The following is a 24556-nucleotide window of genomic DNA, read 5'->3' on the forward strand; positions in this document are numbered from 1 at the left end:
AAGCTTCGGGCAGGCAGCCGGGGCTCGAGCCGGGCCGGCGATGGCGGGCAGGGTGCTGCAGGCAGGGGAGCGCCCAGCGCTGCCGCCCGAAGCGCAGACACCACGATGAACACGTACACCTTGCGAAGAGGCTTACAGGGTCAGTCCGATCCTTCCACGGGACACGTCGTAAGCCCTTGAAAACTCACCCTGCTTGATTTTATAACCCGAGCCCCCCCGGCACAGCACCCACCCCCTGCGCCGCAGAGGAGGGCAGCCCCAGGGATGCCGGGGCACCGGCCCCCCACCGCTGACCCTCCGTCGGCAGCAGGACGAGGGCGGTGGTGGCAGGGCACGGGGGCAGCGCCAGCAGAAGCCACGTGCCAGTCAAACCCCAGCGTGCGACACGGGGAGGAATCGCCCCCGAGTGCTCCAGTTTCTGTGTTCCCTTCTAGAAACAGATATTCCTGTTCAGGCAAATGAAAGCTTTAGTCATTCATAAAAAACACAAGCTTAATGCAAAATGAGACAATTTCCACCTCATGCGAAGGATGCTGAATTCCCACTGGAACCGCGCGTCAAAAACGCCAGAGGTAGAAGAGCAAAGCACGCAACGAGCAGCGCCGCGGCGGCAGGAGCGTGCTGGCACTGAACGGCCGCAGCTTTCCAAGCCTCTCCCTCAGCATCCCAGCCCCACGAGCAGGCACCCTCCGCTCCCGGGGGCATCTCGGGCCTCACGTTCTGCTCCCACCCCCAAGGGGCTGTTTTGGAGACTCAGCACCCAGCAGGCCAGAGCCCGGAGGGTGTGAGGGTGATGGGGGCAGCGGGGTGTGGGGAGGCAGAGCCGTTTCTCTGGCTGCCGGGGTGGGAGGGGACCTGTTTCACCTTGACTGGTGCTTTAGAAGGTGCCAGAAACTGAAAATTCTGGATATCTTTTTCGAACGAGGCTGAAGTCGTTTTACAAAGAGACTATTTTTGTACCACAGAGACAGGGATGACGAGATCACTGCGTATGCAGATGCTGAGAGACTTAAGAATAGTTAAAAAGAAGTTTGCCAAGAAAAGGAAAGGCGCTCCTCCCTCCTCCATCCTACCAGCGCAGAGCCGTCCCTGCAGAACAGGGCAGAAAAAGCTTTCTTTGGAGCAGAACTGAAAAACGCCATCAGGAGTGTTCTACTGCACTGAGAGGCTCTGACCTTTCTCGTCAGCCCTGCCACAGACCTGTCATTCCCGAGCGCAGGGATGTGTGTGTGTCCTGAGGACGTGAGCCCGAGCGAGGCAGTCAGCGTGTGAGCCAGGGAAGGAGAGGAGCAGCTGATGACTTTGACCTGGTACCCTGCAAGCACCAGCCCATCAGAGCTGGCTGGTTTCTGCTTCTCGACTCGCCAGCAGGTTTCTGGTGTGAAACGACAGTGCGATGCAGCATCCCTGAGCTGCAGGGCGAACCTCGCAGCCCCCAGCTTCCCCCAGAACGACACACACACCCCTACTTGCTTCCACCTGAGCTGGCCCCGGCCGTCCCACCACGGGCACGGGCGGCTGGGCGCAGCCTGCGGCTCCCGCAGGCCGGGGCTGACAGCAGCCTGGGCTCTCCCGCTCTCCCAGGAACGCAAGAAATTTGATTCACAAGTGAATAATCAACTCGTGGCCTTCAAGGCCCTCTGAGCGCAGCCCAGCCAGGCTCAGCAATTACCTGTGCCTTTCTTCAGGGTCAGACCCGCCCCCGAGCGCGCCGAACGACCGCATCGATGTCCTGCGCGCTCTCCCGCTGAACCCTGATGGAGATGCTGATGCAGGAGCCGCCGCTTACGAGCGACGTGCAGGCAGGCAGCTGGTGGCATTGATCAGATTGACAATTTATTCACTGCTCGCCGCAGCCAGGAACCTGTTCGCTCTTCTGCGGCAGCCTGGCAGGGCGGCACCGGCTCGGCGGAGAGCAGCGAGCCGAGGCGCGCGAGCGGGGCAGCGCGGCACCGACGGGCAGGCAAGGGCGTTCTGCTTCAGCGGCTTCTCCTGCGAAGCCCGTGTCCCGGCAAGGGCGGCAGCCCTCTGCCGTACCCAGAACGGCAAACGCCGCGCTGGACGCCGCCTGGGCTCGGATTTACCTCGGCACTAAATTCAGCTTTGCCCAGCTCAGAGGGAGCGCACGGGCACGGCCTCTGCCCGGGGCAGGGAGGAGGTGGGAGGCAGAGGGGGGACCAGCCCCTTCCTCAGCCCCAGCAGTCTGAGCCATTAAACATTTCTAACGCACGTCCAGCTCCCGGGGGTTCATCTCTAAAATTAGTCCCATAACAAGGGCACTCAGGCTTCTGCCGCGGGTCCCGGCTCCCCTCGCTCTCCCGGAGCAGCAGCCGCTCGTCCTTCAGCGAGGTTCGGCCGCCCAGCTCTGCCCCGGCGGCCAGCCCTACCCCACGGCTGATGCTCTTTTAATCCTTTGTACTGACAACATTCGCTGGACTCTATAGAACAGCCACCGAGGTTTGCTTCAAGATTATGCGCCCCTGCTTGCCCCATCGCATTGCGGAGACAGCTTTAAATTATCTCTTCCGAAAAGGAATTAACGCCGTTCCTGTGAAGAGACTGTTTTCAAGTGAATTTCATAGCGGTTTAAGCAGCAGACCAAATACAACACAGCAACAGCTTACTGTCTGCACTTGACAAAACCCCAGCACTGGACATAAAACCAAAACCATCACACTTTGTTCCCAAATTTGCCCTGGGGAAACCCACCCCTCCAGGTGTGAAGGGGACAATTCACAGCAGAGACAGAAGAGGCCTGACAGCGAGTCCAAAGGAGAGAAAAGCCGGTCGTTCCTTCCAGGGAAATAACAATCACAGACTACCAGGTTGGAAGGGACCTCAAGGATCATCTGGTCCAATCTTTCCTGGGAAAAGAAGCACGGGCTAGACAAGATGGCCCAGCACCCTGCAACCAGCTTGTAAGGGGCTGGGTCAGGCACGTGAATGAGACAGCCAGGAGGTGCTGGGGGGAAGATAAACCGAAGACAACGGCGGCCACCAGAGATAGGGACCCCCTGCTTCTGGCGAGGACAGGCTTCGGGCGAGGACAGGCTTTCGGCAGCGCTCGCCTGCCCTGTCCTGTTCAGGACCTGTGGCCAGGAGCTGCTGCCCCGGCGATGCACCTCCTGCATCTTCCCACCTGCTCACACAGGGCTGGAAAAACACCTTTGGTGAGAAATAGCTCCGAGTCCCAGCGAAAACCAAGCAAGGAAGTTAAGGAACAAGCAAAGAGGAGCGACGGGTCTTTGTTTCAGTGAAGAGAGCCATGACAAGCCATAAAGCTGCCACCGAGAGAGGGTTACACACACGAGGAAAACACCGGTCCTGTTCAAGGCAGGATGGCCAAGGTTTGGGCTGTCTTTTCTCTCCGTACAGTAACTCCATGGAGGCCTGCTTCAGCATGCCACGTTTTAAAGGTGATTGACACTGCTGCACCAACAAGCAACACCAAAACTGTTTTTCTACCACTACAGTATTACAGCCACAGAAAACCTTGCGCAGCACAGGGCCTGAGGGCACGGCAGCGGGATGCAGGCAGCTCCTCTGCCCGGCCCTCGGCTGTGGAAGGACACGGTCCCCGAGCACAGCCAGCAACACACCCGCAGCTAACGCGTCTGCAGGCATCGCAGCTTGGGCTGCTTCCATGTCAAACACACGGCCGCAGATAAAACCTGCCCTTGACAGCTTTCCTTGACAGCTTCCAGCAAGTTACTACATTTCTATTGACAAAAGATCTCATCTGCTAGTCAGACAACTGCAGAGGGATATGGATGACAGTTATTCTTCTCTCGCTGCTGCCAACGCTGAATAAAATACACTCTCTTACTGAGCAGCAAAAAAAAAAAAAAAAAAAAAAAAGCCAAACTCGGCTTTTCTCCCTGAGCAGCGTTAGCAGCTCGACATCATTTTTAAATGTTTGTTATCTTTCACGTGCCTGGAGAATCATTCTATTACAGAGCGAGCTCTCCGTGAGCACAGGGCTCCCACAGCGCTTCCCCTGCACCCCCTGGGTTGCCTGAAACAGCCCCCGAGACCCCTCGAAACACCTCCCGCCTGCAGGACGCTGCATTTCCAGACCCGTCCCCCCCGCCAGGGCCACCTGGGTGGGCACAGGCTGCACCACCCACCTCAGTGCCCTCCCGATAGCCACGCTCTGCACAAACCCAGCTCAGACCCAGCCGCCAGGGCAGGGCAGGGACCCCGCCGCCCTCCCCAGCCCACTCCTTCAACCAGCCCAAGAACACCACACAGGCAGGCACACCGAGAAAACGAGAGAAGAGCTTTTCAGTTCCAGGGCTGAAGACATGTGCAGCCTGGCAGGAGAAAGAGCTGGGCTCCGGCAGAGCCAGGGAGGCACCAGAAGGTGCTGGGAGGGAGCGAGGCAGATACATCTTCATCCCACGGGAACTGTCACCGGCTGCCCGCGCTGGCAGGAGCGGCGAGCATGTGCCCTCGCGCAAGGGGCAGATGGCACGCCACGAGAGCTGGAGAAGTTAATTAGCAAGAGGAAAGAAAGCAGCAAGTTGCAGCAAGGCTGTGAAGACCCGGTTACGCACCAGAGCCGGGGCATCACATCCCAGAGGTGTGGGAGACGCGAGGGGAGAGCAGGGGCTTGCTCTCTAAGGCAGGACCTGGGCAGGAGGGTGCTTGGTGTCTTCAGGAAGGGCCTGGCTCGACGGGCACATCTGGAGGGAAGGCAGCTGCACATCCCATCTCCAGCCTCGACAGGCAGAGCCTGGTGACACTCCCAAGCTGCTACCCCGTGCAAAGGGACTACCCCAGCAGCGGGCGTCCCTCCCCACCGGAGATCATCCCACAAAGGAGCAACCTGCAGGAGCCGCTGATTTTCAGGTAGTACAAACGGGATCTTCATTTGCTCCGCGGCTGCCATCCCACTGCTAACGGCTGCCAGCCCACGGCTGCCCAAATGCTCCGGAGAAGAACCCAAATTCGGGAAAGCAGAGCAACCCTCCGCACACCCTGCTGCAAGCGTCAGCTTGGGACCTGGTGAGGCCGCGCGTGAGGGGATAACGGGCACCTCCTGAGGAGCTCAGGACAAAGATGAAACGGTTCTGCCTCCGGCGAAACAGACCAAAGGCGCCGCGGCGACAGCATTACAGAAATCCTCTCCTAAAGCTGCAAATGGCGGAAAAATTAAACGCAAAACTGAAACGAAGCCATGTCGGCCTGTTACCTTCCTAGAGCAACTCTGATATTTATTAATGCATCCCGATTAGATGACCTTTACCAGGATAATGCAAAGAAGGTCATTTTAATGATTATTTTGTCTACGATTTAAATAATTATGCGTTCTACTAATAGCTCCGACTATAATTAGGTTTGCCAACTGCATTACATTACACATGCCTGACTTCAGCTCCTGAAGACCTTGTCGTATTTCAGAAAACTTCAGCTTGAACGGTCATGCATGCCGCTGCCCGGACAGACCCACCAGCACATCTTCAGCCATCAAAAAAACCCAAACCTGCCATGACTTAAGAGCAATCTAGCATGAAAGCAGCCCTGATGTCTTCAGTACCAGCATTTATAGCTGCAGCTTCGTTCTCTATTGCAAGAAGGGACTACTTTTTAAAATTATTTTATTTATTTTTTTATTTTTTTACTTGCAGGTCCTATCATCACTGTACAACCAGTCCTCTCCTAGATGGAAGATTCCTGATCGGCAGGCTTTGCAAGGCTAAACGCACACGCTCTCACTCTCCTCAAGGAGGTTCAAGCAACCAGATCAAACAGAAAACTGCTCCAAAGTAAGACCAGTCAATGGTAACAGAGAGGGACTTGGACATTTCGCTGCTCTCCAGTTATTTTGTTATGCTCCAGAAAGCCTCCCCCCAGGGTTATCTGCCTGATGCATGCACAAGCCTCCACCCCATAAAGCACTTAAGCACATACTTCGCTTCAAACAGACGAGTTTTAAGTAACTGGTATTACTCAGGTGTTTAAAATTAAGCATCCATATATACCATAAGCACTTTACAGGATGCAAAATGTTTTTCTCCTCGATTCTCAAGTGACCATGAAGTACTACAAGACACAGAGATCAAGGAGCAAAGTTAGAAATTGTTTTTCTTTTAATATTTTCTTTTCCCCTGGGCTCCATGACTAGCATACCAGAACAGAGCAGCTCTGGGGAATAAAACCAGCAGCCAGCTGGCACGAAAAGCTCCAGCCCAGGCTGGGATCTGGCTGGAAGTGCAGCATCCCCCCGCTGCAGCCCCAGCCAGCGCAGCCTCTCCCAGCTGCCGCTCCGCACTGCCCCTGCAGATGCCGAGCACGGGGATGCCATCTCACCCGACGAATCTCTTCCCTCTCCAGCTCAGCGAAATCATGTGGCCCACTGTAATGACGAACACGTTGCAAGGTTTAAACAAATGCAATAGATTGAACTCACTCTTTCTGCAAGATTTCACCGGTTATTAATATTTGTGAAAGGAAAGGCAGTTACCAGATTGCTGCATCAACTGAAAAAAATGCAGAGCTGTAATCTTTACAACTTAGACGCTGCCAGTGTCTGACATAATCATAGGTCGCTCTGGATTCATGCTGTGGTTATCAGCAACAACAGAGCAGAGGAAAACTCGAGCTTTGTGTCAGTCCAAAGTGAAGCCCCTGTCCTCGGCTCAGTCCCAAAGCAGCCAGGGCATCGCTGTTTGCTGAAGGAGTTTTCAGTCTCCTGATTCAAAGCTCCTTAAAGATGATATTGCTGTAAGAAGCTTGGCTGACAGTACAGAAGGAACGAAGTTTGCCCTGCATGCACCCCCCAGTTACACCCCAGCTGACAGCTGTGCAGGGGCAGAACCCAGGGGGCTTTGCTAAAGAGCAAAAAAAAACCCCAAAAACAAAACCAAAAAACCAATGAGCTACAAAAGGGCCATTTTTGCTCCTTGCTTTAAGTCCCAAGCATCTGCATTCCTCTCCATTCTCAGAAATAATGTGTTAAAAAATTAATTAACACCAACTGGGCACCTTATACCTGCCTGCTGGAGGAGCCACAGCAGCAACCCTCACCCAGCAATAACAGCAAGCAATAGAGAATTCGATCAAGGGGCTTTTACCTGTGCCCTAGTATCAAGTGGTGCCTCTTAAAACGCGACAACTCAGATTTTAGACCTTTCCCTTCCCAGGCAGAGGCTGCCCACAGTAACCCGCAGCCGGCCGGCCGCAGGGCAGGAGGCGGCAGGCGGGGGAAGAGACCTGCTGGTCAGGGGCCAAGGGGCTGCGCCCGGAGAGCGGGACCAGGCTGTCCCAGGGCTCCTCGCTGCTCCTTGCTCAACCCCAGCTTGGACAGGGCTGGCGGGGAGAAGAAGAAAAGCCTTGCGTCCACCTTCGGCCAAAACTCCGCGCACAAGCAGGCGAAGCATCTCCCCGGTGCCGGCTGCGAGCTGCTACCCAGACGATGAGCAAGGACGAGAAAGCAGCGCCCGGGCGGGCAGGCTGCCCAACGCCCCAGCAAAGCTCCGGAGGTGGCATCTGGATCGCAGCCGTCCCTGCTCGGCCACTGCCAAACCTCGTTTTCCTTCAGCAAGGTTAAGTGGTTTCGGCGTTTCCACCTCCCTCGTCCCCGGTCGCCTTTTCCGGCACCTTTGTGCTGTTCCTGCACCGCGCCGGGGAGGGTTTCCAGCTCCGCCACCCGAGAGGCACCCGCAGCGCCCCAGAGCACCCACCCAGTCGCTCCCGGGGCTGCCGCAGCACGGCGCCCCCTCGTCCGCTGCCGTCACCCTCTCTGGGTGCCTGCAGCCACCCAGCCCAGCCAGGGGTGGGAGCCTGGGGCTCTGCTCAGACACCAGCTCCTTCTACGGTTACACCGCACCTAAAGCAGCCTTCCGAGTAAGATTTCACCCCTGCACGCACAAATACCTAAACATAGACACTTTTGGATATGTGACATACACCTCTTACAGTCTGAATCAGGTCCGCAGGGGGCCAGACCCCCAAGTGGGTCTTGCTGCCATTTTCTTTACGCGTTTTAGATGACAGAGAAAAGAGAAGAGAAAGCGTGAGCGTCAGAGCTAAATCCACATGGCCAGAAGGAATCTCACAGCGCGACATTACTTAGCAGCAAAGGTCGTTGCAAAACCTCCGGCGCCGCTGGCTGCACGGTGGAGGGAGCCCGACGCGCCCTCGCTGCCCGGCGGGCGCAGGGCAGGCAGCAGGGGCTCTGCCACGGTACCCACACCCCGAGCCGTGGTGCAGAGGGACCCAGACACGTGCGCTCAAGCCTGTTGGCCTGCCTGGGCGGCCAAACTCAGCTCCCAGGGAAGGGATCACCTTCTACCACCCTTTGCTCATTTCTCCAGTTCTCCTCGCCCTGTTTCAGCAGGCACCCCTGGCAGAGGAGCAGCAGCGGAGGCAGTGAAGGAAACGACCCAGGAAAACACAGAGGCATGAGGGCGAGCGGTGCAAAGCCATCGCTTCCCTCTCACGCAACTCCAGCCCCTCGAGCGACCCGCTCCGGACGAGCGCGCTGGGACAAATGCCGTGCAGGCACACGCGTGTGCACACACACGGCCTTCACCACTGCTCCGCGGCACAGATCCTGGCTGTGCCCCTTCGGCACAGCCCCAAAGCGTTCAGGGAGGGAGGAGGATGCTTTTATCCCAGTCAAGCCCCACGAGCAGAGCGATGGAGCCCTGTCCTTCCTCACCTCCGCCTCGCTCCCTGCAAGCAACACACCGAGCGGGCAGCAGCTCCTGCCCACACCTCCGCTGGAAGACCCGGCTTGCCCCAGGCACAGCAAAGACCTCAGGGGCTTGTGCCCTGCGGCCCCACACCCGTGCCACCACCCTGCCACCCTCCTCTCGGGTGTGCTGTACCACGCGGAGAAAGGGCCGTGGGTGCCGCAGCTGCTCCCACGGAGGCTGCGCAGGTCGGAGCTGCAAACACCCGGCTGCCGGGGCTCAGGCGGAGGGCACGGCCGTCACCCGGCTCCTGGAACAAACCCCACCGACGGTTTTGGGGTCCCAGCAGCCTCTCCTGACCTTCAGGCTCATAACGACTGTTAAGTCTGCAGGACCAGCATACTTGTGGATGAATCAGTTTCTCTTGGGTTGGCATCTCTATGGCATCTCCTTTTCCCCTCCAGTAACTAATTTGTAAGGTTCAATAGCCACCAATACACCGCAATTAGCGGTAGCCCCTGCGGAGAAGAAAGTCTTCAGTGAGGAAAGCGATAGTCATATGCAAAGTGCCTGGGGAGGGGGGATTTAAAAAACCATGTAATATCTTGACTAATTGTTTGGTGGGAAGTGGAAATAAAAGTGGGCTTATCAAACCGTGCACAAGCCCAAGTCTGAAAGCATCCGTTGTCAGGGCTGCTCCCGCAGCACCCACACTGGCAGCACAGATAAGCAGGACCCAGGCTGCCGTGGCGCTGACCTGGGCGAGCTGGGAGACACCTACCAGGGCGCCTCAGCCTGTGGGAAACAGCCAAAAGCTTCACCATCAGTGTGTTAAAATTTAACGCTTCACCAGGCATCCTCTCCAGAGGTGAGGGAGCGCTGTCGGGTAGATCTTCAGCACCGACTGCGCTGTGGAGCCAGGGCTGGGGGGGCTGCAAGCACGTGTGCCCCGAGAAACCCAGCATCAGCGCATCAGGGCTGAAAGGGGTTTTGCAGAGGCAGGTCCCTTGATCAGCCACAGGCTGGGATAAAGTCACCGCTTTGCTAGAGCCGGAGTGGCGACCAGGTTCAAGGATAGCTCTGGGAATGCGGGAGGGTGTCAGGCACCATCCCACCCCGTCCCCCTGCCCGGGGGTCCCTGGCAGCTCTGCGGTGGAGCTGCCCAGCAGTTCTTTGGGACCAAAGCCCCGCCGGATTTCTCACACCCAAACCAGAAACGCCCCAAACGCAGCGCAGTCATAGAGGAGGAAAACCAGACAAAATGGGGAGGGCAGCAAGCCTGCCCTCGGGTTGGGCCGGGACAGAAACGCAGTTTGGGTGAAGGATACTGCAACCCACGCTCAGCCCTTCCTCTCCCCATCTCCCCCTCACAGCACAGGCAGCCCCTGCCCACGACTCCCTGCCCAACGCTACACCCGCAAGGGGCTGACCCCCAGCTCTGACCTCCCCAGTGAGCCTCACCCCCCTCCCCAAAAGCTCCCACTTATCACGACCACGGCACGCAGCCCCGTTTTGGGCAGGGCGACTGACGACGTGTGTTTAGCCTCCACCTTCAGCTGCCTGTTACACCGCCTGCTCCCACTGCTTCTATTTTTAAGGGTGAGAGTTGTGGTGCACTGTCGTTTCCCCAATTCGATCTCTTTCCTCCTAGCAGTTCCCCAAATTAGCCAGTTTCCACGGTAAAACACAAACTGCCAGACAGACCTGAAAGGCGCTGGCAGAACGGCGCCGAGGAGCCTAAGCCAGCTCTGCTCCGCTGCTCTGGCTCTCCCACTCACCCCCAAAAGCCCGGGGATTCACCGGGAAACTCAGCCCTTGCGAAAATAAGGACAGGGACTTAGCGGGCATTTGGGTGGTTTTCTGGTTTTTTAAAGAACAGCGATATCGTTTCCCAAAAGTCACCCCTGGTCTGGGATTTCCCAGCAATTTTGTCGTCCTTAGCGATGCTGCTGGGTCAGTTCTGTGTTTTCTGAGGAAGTCGGAGCAAACGCAGCAACACTGACCCCGCAAATCACAAGCAGGCATGGAATGGGCCTGCAGGTTTTGGCTTTCCTTGAGAAAAGCAAACACATAGATTGGTTTAACGAACGCTGCAAGGCGATACGAAACAGACTTGAGGAAACTGTGCCTGCTTTTAGCGACAGGCCCATTCCCCGGGGCTGACTCTAGCCTAGCAGCACGGCAGGCATCTGTTAAACCACAGCCCATTCCTTCAGGTATTCACTGGTGACAAAGGGAATTGATCAGACCTTGAACCAAACCCTGCCAGAAGAGTCTTCTCCAGCTCAGAGCACAGGGGCCAAAGCCTTAAAGCAGCTTTTTAGCACTTAGTGCTTCACGCGTGTTAACCAAACCTCAGGTAGAACCTGGAAATGTCATTTTACCAATGGGGAAACTGAGGCTGGGACTCAAGGGACAAAAGGGAGATGGGCCAAGGCTGTGGAAAAGTCTCTGCATTCCTGTACGTCGTCCCTGCTCTGCCGACAGCAAATTCTCGGATGATTTGAAAGTGGTTTAAGCATCTCAAAGATATATGAAAGCCCACACAACTATGAATAACGATGAATTAGAGAAGCCCGTGAAGTAACGACGCAGAAGTGTCATCAGCCGAGAAAGGTGGAGGAACATCTCCTGCAAATCGCCGTGAAACACAGTGACCCACAAGGCAGGGCGTGGGACCGGGTACTTACATCCGAGGCAGGGCCTTTGTCAGCACCGGGGCAGGAGAAGGTAACGAACTCATGGCACCGCTTGTGCACGACGAAGCAGCAAACTGCAAGAGAAGACAGCGACAGCGTCAGGGGTACGTTAAGGGATTGGCACCACGTGAACCCAGAGCTTAAAAAATAAAAAACTATTACATCCAATTTACGAGAAAAGACATTCAGGACTAAGAGAGCTTATTTAAGTAAACCTGTGGCAGATTTTTAAACCTTATTGAGTATCACCAACTGGACCAGGCATTTCAGTAAAACCAAGCAGAAGCAAAACGCTGAGCGAACGTCAAAGGAGGGCTGGGAGCCCTTATGTTCGCTTGGAGCTCGTTGTCACTTGCGGCACACGCTCTGAGGTCACCGCCGTGTATAAAAAGAGGGAGAATCTGGCGTTCGCGGGTATCTGAGCTGAAAAGTGCATATGTCCAAAAATGGAAGATTGTACCGATGGGAACAGGTGGGCAATCTTCCTCCCCCAGCTCTGCTTTTCTTCAGCAGCTCCACAGCCTCCATTTGCCAGACCAGAAGACATGTATGTCTCCCCTCCGCACGCAGGCATGTCGATGACAAAGCCCCCCTTCTGGGAACGGCGCAGGAAAACTAATCCCAACATGCCGTTACCCAGACTTTCAAGCATAAGTACCCAGAGCTAAATCCACATCCCTTAAACCACCAAACCCTTAGAGCACATGCTAATCTGAAGCTGCCAGCAGTATTTCTGCAGTCTGTGCAGTCAGAGCGCTGCACTTACAAGCTAATTTTTGCCCTAAATGCCAAAGCAGCACCTTACTTTCAGCGATAGACCTTGGAAAGGTCTTGGCACTGCAGAGAACCTCAACTGACAGCCCAAGTCCTTCTCCGAGGGTCTCAGCCTACCTCGCCCTGCAGCCGGAGGCAGCACTACTGCTTGGGGAAGCTGGGGTGCCCCAGGTCTGGGGAACAGAGGCACCACCTTGTACCCCGCACCACCTCCTCCTGGGTGCCAGACCCCCCCAGGTCCAACCGCACTCTACACCGCATCCACCCCGCGCCGCATCCCGAGGGATGGGACCTCGGCTCCGAGGCAACGCCGCGCACGGAAGGAGCCTGCGCAGGAACGGAGCGACGCCAAGGGCCGCTGATTTGGGGAACAAAGCAAAGCTGTGCAAAGGCTGCGCTGGCTGGGGGAAAACCGGGCACCAAACCCGGCTCTGTCTCAGGGGTCCCGATTCGCCACATCCGTTTCCCAAGCGCCGCAGCCGCACTGAATGGAAGAGCAGCTGGAAGATGAGCTGCAGTCTACTGGGGTTCAGAGCAATCGAGCACGTGAAACGAATCGAGCACTGCAAAAACGAAGCAGGTTTCAGTTGCATCAGCATCGGACTTTTCCTAAGGAGCAAGGACAAGGCAAGTGCCGTTTGCCATTAAACTCGCAATCCCCTTATTGTGCCCTGGTACCTCCAGCTTTAAGTTTGTTTTCCTTTTCACCTCTTTCATTATGAAAAACCAACAAACCCAGAAGGTTTGAGAGCCACAACAGCTGCCAAGAACTCTCTCCTCGTGGGGCCTCTCAGTTGCTTTTCTGAGTCTAACAAATAAACATCTTTTTGAAAACATTGTTCACCGATTCTGTCATTTGTATACAGAGACAGAAGCATCTGGGAAGCAGGAAGGAAGAGATTACAACTCTATTAGCAAAGATTTGTCCTGAAGTGTGAGTATAAACCCAATAAGGCTCCGTGAGACGCTGGAGCGCAGGCGCCGTCAGCAGGTTGCTCGCTGATGCCAACATCTGGGCTGTGGTGAGAGGCTCCCAGCGGAGCCGCAATGATTTCAGTTCAACAGAAGAAACAAGATCGATACTAGGCTGAACTTCCTACTGCCATTCCTCCGTGCCATCTAAAAATGCTGCTGGATGCCAACCCGACTCTGAAGAGTAATTAAACAAAAGAAAAGCAGATCCTTTGGTGCTTCCCGAGCTCCTAAGAAGCTTTTGCACTTTGGGGACAGTGATATTTGCTCCTGCTTGGGGAAAATAACCTTCCTGCCTTTGAGGTGACACAAACTGGGGGGGGAGCAGGAGTTGTCTGCGCTGGTTTTCCCACCAGTGACGGCTCACCCACGAGCGACACGGGGTCGCAGGAGACCGCCGGGTTCTGCTTCGCACGGCGTGAACCAGGTGCTGGCAGCGGCGGCCCTCCCACCCCTCGCCTGGTGCCGAGCACCACGCCAGCTCTGCCCGTGCCGGAGCCTTCCTCCAGCCGGATGGGTCCAGGGATGCCACCGCACACGGGCCAGGCTTTGCTCCGCAGGGCTTTGGAGAACAAAACCATCGCCAACCTCTCCCGACGGGCACGACAGCCACGTGGGAGCTGGCCGCCTTCCTCTTGCACCACCGCAGCCCACTCGCCGTCCTGACCGATCCCCTCGCCCGCTCTTCCCGTCTCCTAACCGCTCCTCCTGCCTCTCCGCACCCCCACGGGACGCCGCGCGCGGTCTCTTGGCCGGGCCGATCCCCAGGGCAGCTCCGTGGAAAGCCCTTGGGAACACAGGGCAGCCCAGCCAGCACCGGCTCGGCACACCCCACCGGAGCAGCGCCGGGCACAGCGACAAACCTCCTGCGATTCGGGAGCAGGCAGAGGGGAGCAGCTCCCCCAACGCTGCTCCCGGCACACGGAGCGCTCGAGGGACGACGGGGATTAAAGAGAGGTTCGTTTCTGCCCCTCGTAACAGCGGCTTCACCACCTTGGCCATTCCTGTGTGCTCACCACTTCACTTTCCGCAGGCACCCCCCCTGAGCAGGGCAAGGGCAGGCTGTCGGTTTGGCTCTACCGGTCGGAGAGCCGGAAAGCTGGCCTTTCCGTGGCTGCTCCCGCAGAAAGCCGCGGTGCTTTGGTTTCAAAAGACAGGACCGGGGCTCTGCTCTGCCAGCGCGTTAACAGGGAGGCATCGCTCCCCGGAGCCTGCGCTGCACAGCCAGGAGATGCAGCACGTCAGCAGAGCTGTGGGCTTCAAATGCATCCGATTTAAAAAAAAAAAAAAAAAAAAATTAAAAAAAAATATATATCAACGTCTTAAATTTCTGCTGTGCATGAGAAGAATCTGCAGTGGCTTTCTGTACTCTGCCCATCACACATCTCGTTTGTCAGGCAGAAGGTAGATGAGAAGGAGAAGCAAAGAGGGAACTGGAAGAAGCCGGGGGAAGGCGAAGACAGGACTGATCCTCCCAGACGTGCGAGAGGACGACTGGAGCAAGCGAAGCACACGTGTGTGCACACACCAACCCTGGGCCAGCTGCTTGCTCTCGCCTCTCCAAAGGCGCCATGAAAGCAGAACACGCTCATTTTATATTTTCACTTCATAAGAAGAGGTGAAGTGCCCACTTCTAGGGGCAAGAGAGACTAGAAAGCCAATGTCTGAGAAGCTCAGAACCATCCCAGATGTTTATTGCAGCCTCTCACCATACTCTTTTAAGGTTTCCCTAAAGAGTTTAAATTATTAAAGATGGTGTTAAATATATACACACAGGTAACACCCCCTGCCCTTTGAGCAGGGACCTAGAGAATACACTAGAAATGCAGCAGCTTCTCTTACATTGGCAAAACAAGTGTCACGTTCAAAACATTCATATTACAGTTCAATTCAGCAAATGATGTCCGAGTCAGCGCAAGTCATCTCGGCGTCAACTGACTACTTAGCAAGAACTCTAAGGTTCTCCAGCAGCCACGTTAATACAGATTGTAAGGACAACCCGCTGGAAGATGGTGAAGCGTAGCACGTCCCTAGGCATCCAAAGCAAACGAGAGGCGCTCTGCCGACTGCGGCAGCGTGGGCTTTGCATCCAACGCTTCGAGGGAAGCTCTGCAAGCCTTGGGAAGATCCATTCAAACATTTCACGCGTGCTTAAGTGAATACTCAATCCATGCAAAAAAAAAAAAAAAGGCCAATAGAATTAATCGGGTACAGGAGCTTATGCCAGTAATCCTGCCTTGACTCCTAAACATGCATCCTACCCAACAGATGCGAGAAGATTTGGTAGATCTTTCCTCCCGTGACTAATCCTGTGCATTACGCCGGGAAGGGATTGCTCGCTTTCCACCCTGCCGAGCCGGAGCCGGGCGCTGGCTCTCCCCAAGCGCAGTCCCAGGACAGGCCCTGCTGGGTCGAGCGCTGCCCCTGGGTTCATCACACTTCAGCATTTTAAGCCTGTATCTTTGTCAGTTCAGAAACTACAGTACAAGCAGCAGCTTTCCCAGATTGCTAATTAGACTGTTAATTTGCAAATCTTATTATATGGATAATAAAGTTATCAAATCCTACTGGTGAGCTACAAACGTCCTGAGTCATTTATCTACAACAAAAATGAAACATTAACCTTTACCATTTGTTATTGCATAAGGCAAGAACGTTTACTGGCCCCAAGTTCTCCTCTAGAGCTATCTCCACTGCAGGCATCTGGGGAGAGAGCTCTGCCTTGGGGGAAGCGAAGGATACAAAACCCTACAAAAGACATGAGGCAGAGCCCTGGAGCTCAGGGACTCTCCACAGGCTTACGAGACTTGCTGGAATATACATTTTTAATAGCAGCCCCGGCACCGTTTCTCAGATCTGGGGAGACTTGCACCAAAGCATCAGGGCAAGATCATGCACCTCCATGCCCCGTGATCGTGATGCAGTTTGGGGAAGAAAGGTCTCCTGGAAGGTTGGTTTTCAGAGCTAAGAAACCACAACAGGAACAGGCCATCAGCATATTTTCAAACCCTAGGAACTAGCCTTACTTTGAAGGATGAAAAGAGAGAAAATGTTAACGGTGTTGCTTAAATACATACATATAGATACACAAACACACACTTCAAGGGTTCTTGGCCTAAACCACTGCTCAAAAATCCTCAAGATAAACCATAAAGCCATTTCCCAAACAGATCACAGAACCTGCCAACCACAAAAACCTCATCAAAATGCATTCCAAGAGCAGGAACGCTGCAGAGCACGTGTCCGGCTGCACCTCCAGCACGGGGAGGGACCTCCTGGGGCAGCGAGGGCTGCTAGCGCAGCTCAGCAGTAGGCAGAGCATCCATCAGCTCCAGGCTGCTGACAGCCAGCCAAACCCGGCTGCTGAACGCGGGGAGACAGGCCAGCAAATTAAAGCTTTATTCAAACAGCGTGCGGTCGGGAGCAGTTGTACGATTGCATGTTTTGGAACAACGCTGCAAATTATTGCAGCAGACAGAAGCCCCTGGTAAATCCTTGGCGATGCCAGGAGGGACAAATCCGACTGCGCTGCATGGAAGCGCTGCTGCAAGAAGCTGGGTCGAAGTCCCCTCATTGCTGAGGACTTTTGTCATCCCAGACCCACAGCCAAGACGAGCTGCAAGCTGAACGCTGACCTTGGAGGCGACTTCTTCCCTCCAGCACTGCCTGCCGCGGGGCTGCTGCGTGCGCCCTGCCTACGTAGGGCCAGGTCTCGCCCCGCGCCTGGGCCCCGGCAGTTGTCCTGTGGTCAGCAGGACAGAGTGAAGAACAAAATCCTCAGTGAAAGTAAAAAAAAAATAAGAGAGGACAGACCTTGACACTAACCAGAGTGCAGTTAGGGAGGAGCAGGTGCTTCCAGCGTGGTGAAGCAGCGCTGGGTGCAGCCAGGCGGGTTTTGAGGTACATCACCTCGATGGCGGGGAGAGCTGGTGGGAACAGCCAGCAACCACTGCTGTGTGCTTGGAGAGCTGTGCAGGGCTTGGCACGGCAAGGTGTCAGCGCAGGGATGACACCCAGGGACCTGTCACGAGCACCCGAGTTAGGAAGGCACCGGGCAGAGCCACTAATAAGGAATTTCCTTGCAGCCACCACAGCTTGTCACTATGGCGCAGCCAGTCCGGCGGGAACGGAGAGTCCTCTCGTCCCTCCGACGCTCCCAGGAAAAGCGGCAAAGAACCCCTCTTGGAGGGGACGGGGAAAGCCGTTGCAGCGTGACGGGGTCAGCACTTGCGCACCTCAAGGCTTGCCAGGACAGGCTGGGCAGCTGGCAGCCCTGGGCAGGGGGACGCACCCGTCCCCCCTGTGCCCTCGGGGGCTGTGAAGGAGTGTGGTCCCCCCCTGTTCCTGCCTACCCTGCCCAAGAAGCAGCCTCAGCCCATGAGGCTGAAGCCCACCCGTGCGAGGGGCTCCCAGGGCCGATAGCCCATGGCTCTGCTCTTCCCCCCTGCAGCAGCCCGGGGAGGAGCAGGAGCAGCCCCGGCCGTGCTGACTTCCCCTGTTGATGAGCAGCGCAGGGATCGCCGCCTCTGCCTCTCCAGGTTTGTCCTCAGACGCTCTGTTTGCTGCACATCACCTGCACGTGCACCTTCCTTCTCTTTCCGAATATTCTTTTCTTCCGTTTACAAAATGCAAACAAATGCAAAAGCGTTTTCCCCGGCATATGCACCACAGCTCACCTCGTGTGCTCCGTCTCCATTCAGAGGCTTTCCCAAAAGCAGACAGTTGGGCAGTTTGCCCAAATGTACAACAATGCTGAAAGATTTGCTCTTAGAATACAAAATCCTTTCCAGTCCAGTGGCTTCTGCCCAGGAAAAGCCCTTTATCAAAGCTTTAAGCTCCTTACACTGGCATCAGGCTGCCCAGGGAGCCAGCCCAATGTGAGCACAGGTATTCCCCAGGCAAGTGAAAACCCAGGAAAGTCTCAGGTTTGGTGTTTTATTTGCAAACCCGAAGCGTCTGAGCCTGCTGAGTCCGTCCTGGACAGAAGCACTGTAGCAGCAGACCCAAGTGCTGGAGCTGCGTCTCTGCCCATGCTACTACTGCCAGGACACACGTCTGTCCGATGCAGTGGCCAGTCCTGCTGAGAGTGGGTCTTTCAAGGTCCCATTTCTCCAGCATCTTGCTCCAGATCAGATTTTTGGGATGCTAGAAGCACACTCTAGAGGGAAAACTGCCTTGCCCCGTACCCTGGCCTTGCTGCACGGATCTACCCTGTGCAAGGGGCTGGGTGACTGCAAAGGGTCACAGATGCCGAAGGGAAAGCAGCGGCGTTGTGCCACCCAAAGCACCACATCTCCACACAGCCCAGGAAAGCCCCAAAGCTGCCTCCAAGCCGCAGCAACCCCAACACAAGCTCTTGGCCATCTGCATGGGGCCCTGGCACCGGCCCATAGCCGAGGGCTTAAAAATGCCAGGAGAGCGCAAACCTGCAACATCCCTGGCAAGCAGAGCAAGGCTGGCTCGAGACGATAAATCATTTCCTGACCCCCGCACGCTATCAGCTTGGAGCCTGCCACATGAGATCTGATTAGCCTCATCTCCCACACGAAACGTCGTTAGCTGGCAGGAAGGTATCCAGCCCTCCTCAAAAACCCAGACGCTGTGACAAATGACTTCCTGCAGGAATGAACCCTGCCTAGCAACTCCATGCTGCATAAAGCAGCGCTGCCTTTTATTTGATCTCCATTTGTTCCTCTAATTTCATTGCATGAACTCCTTGTCCTGATGTTCTAAAGAAGGGGCTAATCCATTTTACCGAGTCCTTCACGAAATAAGTAATTCGGGAAAGTCACCCCTAATGCCTCCCCCCACATACACCCCTTCCCGGAATACACACTCCTGCTGCAGGGGAGCCCTTTGTCCATCTCCAGTGGGCAAGGGAGAGCTCTGGAGGCACCAAGAACAGCCTCAGATACGGTATGTCAAATAACGCAGACAGATGGAGAGTTAACAGACAGAAGAAGGTTCAAGCAAGGTTCATCTAAAAATCAAACCCAGGGAGGAGTTAAAACCTCCCCAGAGAGCTGACGGAGCCGTGATTTAGCAGATGGTTCTAATATCATGAAGCTCAAAGATTATTTTGAGCATATCTCGGTGCGTAGCTGCTCCCTTACAACCTGTGGAAATTCTCATTTGGGTAACGCTTCCACTTCCTAAATAACAAGAGATTCGTGCAACAGCTTGGAATTGAGATTATCAAAATGGAGAAAACAAAATTTTTAAAAAAATCTTTATAAAGGAGCTTTGTGTTGATCCACCTACACCGGGCAAACCCACGGGGTCAGATGCCTTGGCCCGGCTTTGCCCCCATGATGTACTGAAATGCACCACAGCCAGCAGTTGCCTACAATTTTCCATTCCCACGTCAAAAGATAAGACTCACTACACCGAGGTCAGTGAAGCATGGTAATCATAAAATAAGGGGAAAGAAGGTTTCCAGGAGGGGAAGTCCTGAATTTCTGACAGTGCTTTACAGCTTTTAATCACTTACAGCGCACAGAGAGAAGCTGAGCTAAAATTTGTGCTATTTGGATTTAATCCCCAGCTTTGGTTAAAAGCTTTCTGGAGTTCTTACAACACAACAAATATCTTCAGCTCCTCATCAGACTTCAGCGGTTTTCCCATTGTCAGCTCCAGAGAGACACAGTAAAACCGACCGAGCTCTGGGATTCTGGGGACTGCGGTTCTCGAGAGAAACCTTTTGGGAACAGCTCCAGGGACTGGGACGTCGGGAGGTTACGGCGAGTCCAGGCTGACGCACTGGTTCTGTGGGTTAGTTTGCTCGCCAGACCCAAGGACGAAGTAAGAGACACAAGAACCCTGCCCTTAGTCATTCGGTCCGTGCTTGCCAACCCCATGGAACGACGAGCAACCTTCACCCCTTGGAAGCCACCGGGGTTTTGCCGGCTCGCACCGTTGGGCACCCAGCCCCGGCAAGGTGACCGGCACAGCAGCATCCCCACGTCGGGACAAGCAGGAAGGTTAACGGAGGGGGAGAGGTCCCTGGGGAACAGGGGTGGACGCCACTGATTCAAGCAGAAGCTAGAGAGGGGTGCAGCAGGAAAGATGTGCAAAAAGGCAGTTCTGCGCAGTTTGGGTTGGGGAAAGTAGAGCTTTTTGCATTAAGGGGGGAAAAAAAAAAATAGCACGAGACCTCAGGCTTCTCTCCTGTGAGGGCTCAAGGGCTCACCAGCCTTCTTCCTCTAGAAGACCCTGATTGCCTGAACAGCTACAAAGATTTCCAATCCAAGAAAGCGATTCTTATTCAGACCAGTTAATTCTGCACTAATGGTACAAAAAAACCTTCATTACAGACTTGAAGAGGCCCAGCCTTGCAAATTAGTGCTGAGAAAGCTGTCATTCAGTGCCAGGAAGATAAAACTGCATTTCCTAGTACTTCTGAAGTAAAAGCAGTAAGATATATATATATTTTTTTTTTTTTAAAGCCATACAATCTTCCAGCCATTACAAAAACAATCGGCACTGCCCGTTCTGCGCTTCGGCAGATCCCATCAGGGGTTCCCAAAGCAGGGGCCATGTAAGACCCCACACCGCAGGCAAGACTTCAGCCCATCGTTACTCCTCGCAGGCTGGCTCCTGGGAAGGGATGGAGCGCGGGTGCAAACACGCACACGATCAGAGCCTTCCATGAGCCCTCCCTGACCGAGCAGCCCCTTGGCCGACGGCAGTTCCCCTTTTCACAGGGAGGGGAGGATGCTCCTGCTCCTCCTGGCCCCCCACAGCCCTGCCCCAGTGCCACGGGAGGGACGGAGCCTTCTAGGCAAGGAGCTCCGTGACAGGGATTACGCGCGTAAAGAGCAGGAATCCTCTCTTCCGTGCACATCCCTGTTAGGGAAAGGGCAGATAGAAACAACCCCATTTATCTAGGCTCCTTGTCTGCCCATATATCTGCTACCAGCTCCAAGCTTTTTGCTCACATTTCCCATTCACCCTACAGGCAACATTCCCAGTTCTCCCAGAAAACCAACCCCTCGCTCTTCTGCTTGCTTGCTCTTTGGGAGGGCAAGAGGGGCAGCGTTAGCTTTCGAATGAGGCTGTGTCTGACGAGAGCCAGGATCCTGCAAGAAGAGCCCCTCTCTAGGGCCCGTCTCCCAAAGCCTGCGATGCCAACTGGCCAGCAGCGCCCGCCGCTCTGCACACCCACACCAGGGCTGGCAGCTGTTTCCAGAGACACAAAGACATTAATTTTACATTAGGGAGCCTCATCCCGGCTCGGAGAAAAACAGCTCAGACTTTAAATACTTCATCAGCATTTCTCCCGTACCAAGCTGGAACAGAGATTCACTTTCAGACTGAATAATTCAGCCCCATGCGCACTCCTGGCCGGCACGACGCACGAAGCAGCAGCCACGGCTCCGCCAGCTGTGCCGGCAGGAACCAGCGGTGCCAGCAGCAGCTCGGTGAGCCCCACCAAGCCCCCCAGCGCCGGCTGCACGAGGTGACTTGGCGAGGAGGCATTTCTCAGCAGGAGCATCGGGCGGCAGAGCCCAGCTCGCACTGGGCGCCAGAGCCCAGCTCGCACTGGGCGCCGGTGCGGGCAGCAGGACTTGCCACAACTCCAAAGCTGGGCAAGAGCCTGGGCTGTGCCAGCCCGGCTTTACCCCAGCCCTGATTCCTCCATGAATTACAAGTTTGAGGGCTCCTCAGGAACATTCCTGTGTTCCTGATGCCCTGGGATGGGGAGGAAAATGCATTCAGGTGCCGAGGGGTTTCACGGGCAGGATCTGGGCTGCTCCTCGCGCTGCCTCAGGCGGATGTTTTGGAAGGCTCCTGCAGGCGCCATCGTCTCCTTCACCCCTCTCTCCTCCTGCAGTTCATGGATGACTGAGCCTTTCAGCCCGTGCTGCCTCCACGCTCTGGTGCTCATCCGCATTTCCACAGCATCTCCCACCCATGGCTCAGCACGGCAGCACCCGCCTCATTTCCAAGACCAAGCTGGCTTGGACGCAGCCACCGAGCCCTTCCCCACCTCCAGCAGACGAGAGTCTCCGCTGCCCAAGCCCCTTGCCACACCACTGCCCACGCTGCCGCCAGGCGGGCAGGGCACCCCAGAGAGCTCTCGACACGTCCAGGCAGCAGCAGAACTACCCCCATCCCTCCCACATACCCCCACTCGCTGCGTGGCTACCGTTTATCTGTGCCCTTTCCTCCTAAGCCAGTTATGACTTCTCTGCTCTTTGAGTGCCTCCACTTTCTTACGCTCAAGGGCCAGATGAACTCAGCACACCCCAGCACCAGTTTTGCCCTGACCCTCAGTGGTGGCACCCACCCTCCATCCCCAGGAGGGAGAGGATGCGGCAGGCAAAGCAGGAGTTTAAAGCACACTTTGCTGTCCACAGGCCCCCCCCTCCACAGCTCTGACCCCAGCAAGGTCCCCCAACGATCACAGCAGCCCCCATCGCTCCCCCAGGGAATCGCATGTGCGCCCCAGAACGGCTGACTTCTCCACATGCTCCAGTTCCACCCCCTGGAAGGCATTTGCGGTTCCGAGCCCCCCAACACACCCCCGGAAAGCAGAAGCCTGGCGCTCCATTCAGGGCAAGCTATGGTTCCGCGTGCTCATTCCCCTGCAGAATTTAGGGACTTCAGAAAAGACAAAGAATACAAAGACACAGAGAAAATGCAGCCTCGCGGAGCTGTAGAAGGAAGCCTTGCTGCTCCCTTTGCACCTGGAGGGCAGAGAGACCCTGTAGGAGACGAAGGGTCAGATGCAGCAGAGCTGCCCCGCGAGCGCAGGATCCCAGCCCAGCGACTGGGGACCATCACCACCCAACGCCGAGCCGCAGCAGCGTTCAGGTGCTAGAGCCAGGGGTACGACTGGCCTTTGAGGCTTCTTGGGGTAAGACCTTGCCAACAAAAACGAAGCGAATCCAGTGCCTGCAGTGTCCAACACGCAGAAGCAGCCCCCAGCAGCTGTGCTGAAGAGCAAGGGAGGAAGGCTACTCTAAAAGAGCCATCTTTAATATTCCTTTTTTTTTTTTAAAGGGGTTAAATATTTTGAGCCCAGCCACGCACCTTTAGAAGGATTTGAGTATATATGAACAAAACATTCAAAAAAGGCCGCAGCTTTTACATGAAATACCAGTAGCGAATTGACAACATCCTCTGCATGACAACGAATGTATTGAAGCCAGGCGGGATGAGGAACATCAATCATCCACGGCAATATAATGGGTGTGGGCGGGGAAGGGGACAATGACAGCGCTAGAGCTCAGATCGGGGAAGAGATCTTCATTCTGCCATTGCATGTGCCAGAGGAACACCCAGCGCCGCATCCAGGCTGCAAGGGACGGGGGGCTGCCCAGGCAGAGGGTGGTCAGGGCTGCAAGGGACGGGGGGCTGCGCAGGCAGAGGGGGCTGCCCTGGGAAGCAGCAGCACGGGTGACGCAGCTGGCCCGGTTGCTGCACCTTTTGCTGGCGCGGGGTTCACCTGATGTGGTAGAGGGTGGGTCCCTCCACCCAGAACATGGCTAAAGTCCAGCTCCTGCTTCTTCTCCAAATTGCTTGGGCCATAAAAGCTGGTTGGGAGCAGCGAGCAGAGCACCCCAGCAGCCTCACCCCCAGCATCCAAAGGCACCCCGCGGGAACTGCTCCTTTCCGCCCTGCCACGGGCCTGTGCCCCAACTGTGCGAGCAGGGATGGTCAGGCACGTACATGGCCAAGTCCCACCACAAAGCTACTAAGAGACCCAACAAAAGCCCCTGGCAGAAGGGCTCGCCTGCGGGAACCTTCAGGGAGGCTCTCTGCAGCGAGCGGAGCTGCACACCCCAGCGCTTGACCGGGGGCGGCCGCATGGACCACGCAGCGTGCGGACACCACGCTGAACCACTCACCTGCTCTCCAAACCCAGCCGCCTCCCGGGACACGGCCGGGGCCAGCAGAGAACTTCAAAGCCACGAGAATGAAGCCGCCAATATGTTTCCCTGCACGAAGCTCACGGGAAATCACAGGCACCTTTCTTCTCTGCTCCTTTTCCCTGTGCCAGGTGCCGCTGCAGAGACCCACGCACAGAACCAGGGGGAACCGCACCAGCCGTGCGACTGCCCACACACCGGCCCTGACAGATGCCCTGAATGAATGGGAGGGAAACGTGCTATTCCCTAGTCTTTAATTATAGCCAGGTGACATGTTGCAGCAAGACTAACAGGTAATTTTTAAAGTTGAAATTTGCTTCTTTCCGTGTTAACATCCCCTGCAACCTGTTTCTTAAAAGCCCAAATTACGAGCCTCACGATATCGCAAGTTCGTCACCAGTGAGGAGGACAGTGCTGGGCTGGAGCAGGATGGTCCCAGCTCCCAGACCACAGAGCCATCCCACGACAGTCGAGGCAAGTGGTGATGCTGGCGTTTCGGCAGCTCCCCTGGGGATCGCAGGCGCCGGAGGAAGAGCACCCGGGTGCTGGCCGAGGCTGGGCAGAGGAGAAGCTCCTCGAGATGCAAGGCTGAGGGACA

General features: G+C 55.7%; 1 protein-coding gene across 2 annotated transcripts in view; it reads right to left on the minus strand.

Moving 5' to 3' along the window:
- PRKCB (protein kinase C beta) overlaps positions 1-24556 on the minus strand; it is a 127164-nt gene that overhangs the window by 65341 nt on the left and 37267 nt on the right. For both annotated transcript variants that reach the window (XM_086473208.1, XM_086473209.1), the window contains exon 3: positions 11330-11412. In XM_086473208.1, coding sequence (XP_086329334.1) covers positions 11330-11412 — 83 coding nt within the window. The remainder of the gene's footprint in view (positions 1-11329; positions 11413-24556) is intronic.

This window comes from Leptosomus discolor, chromosome 14, assembly GCF_034619465.1.
Source record: "Leptosomus discolor isolate bLepDis1 chromosome 14, bLepDis1.hap2, whole genome shotgun sequence".
In the NCBI taxonomy this organism is placed as follows: Eukaryota; Metazoa; Chordata; class Aves; order Leptosomiformes; family Leptosomidae; genus Leptosomus; species Leptosomus discolor.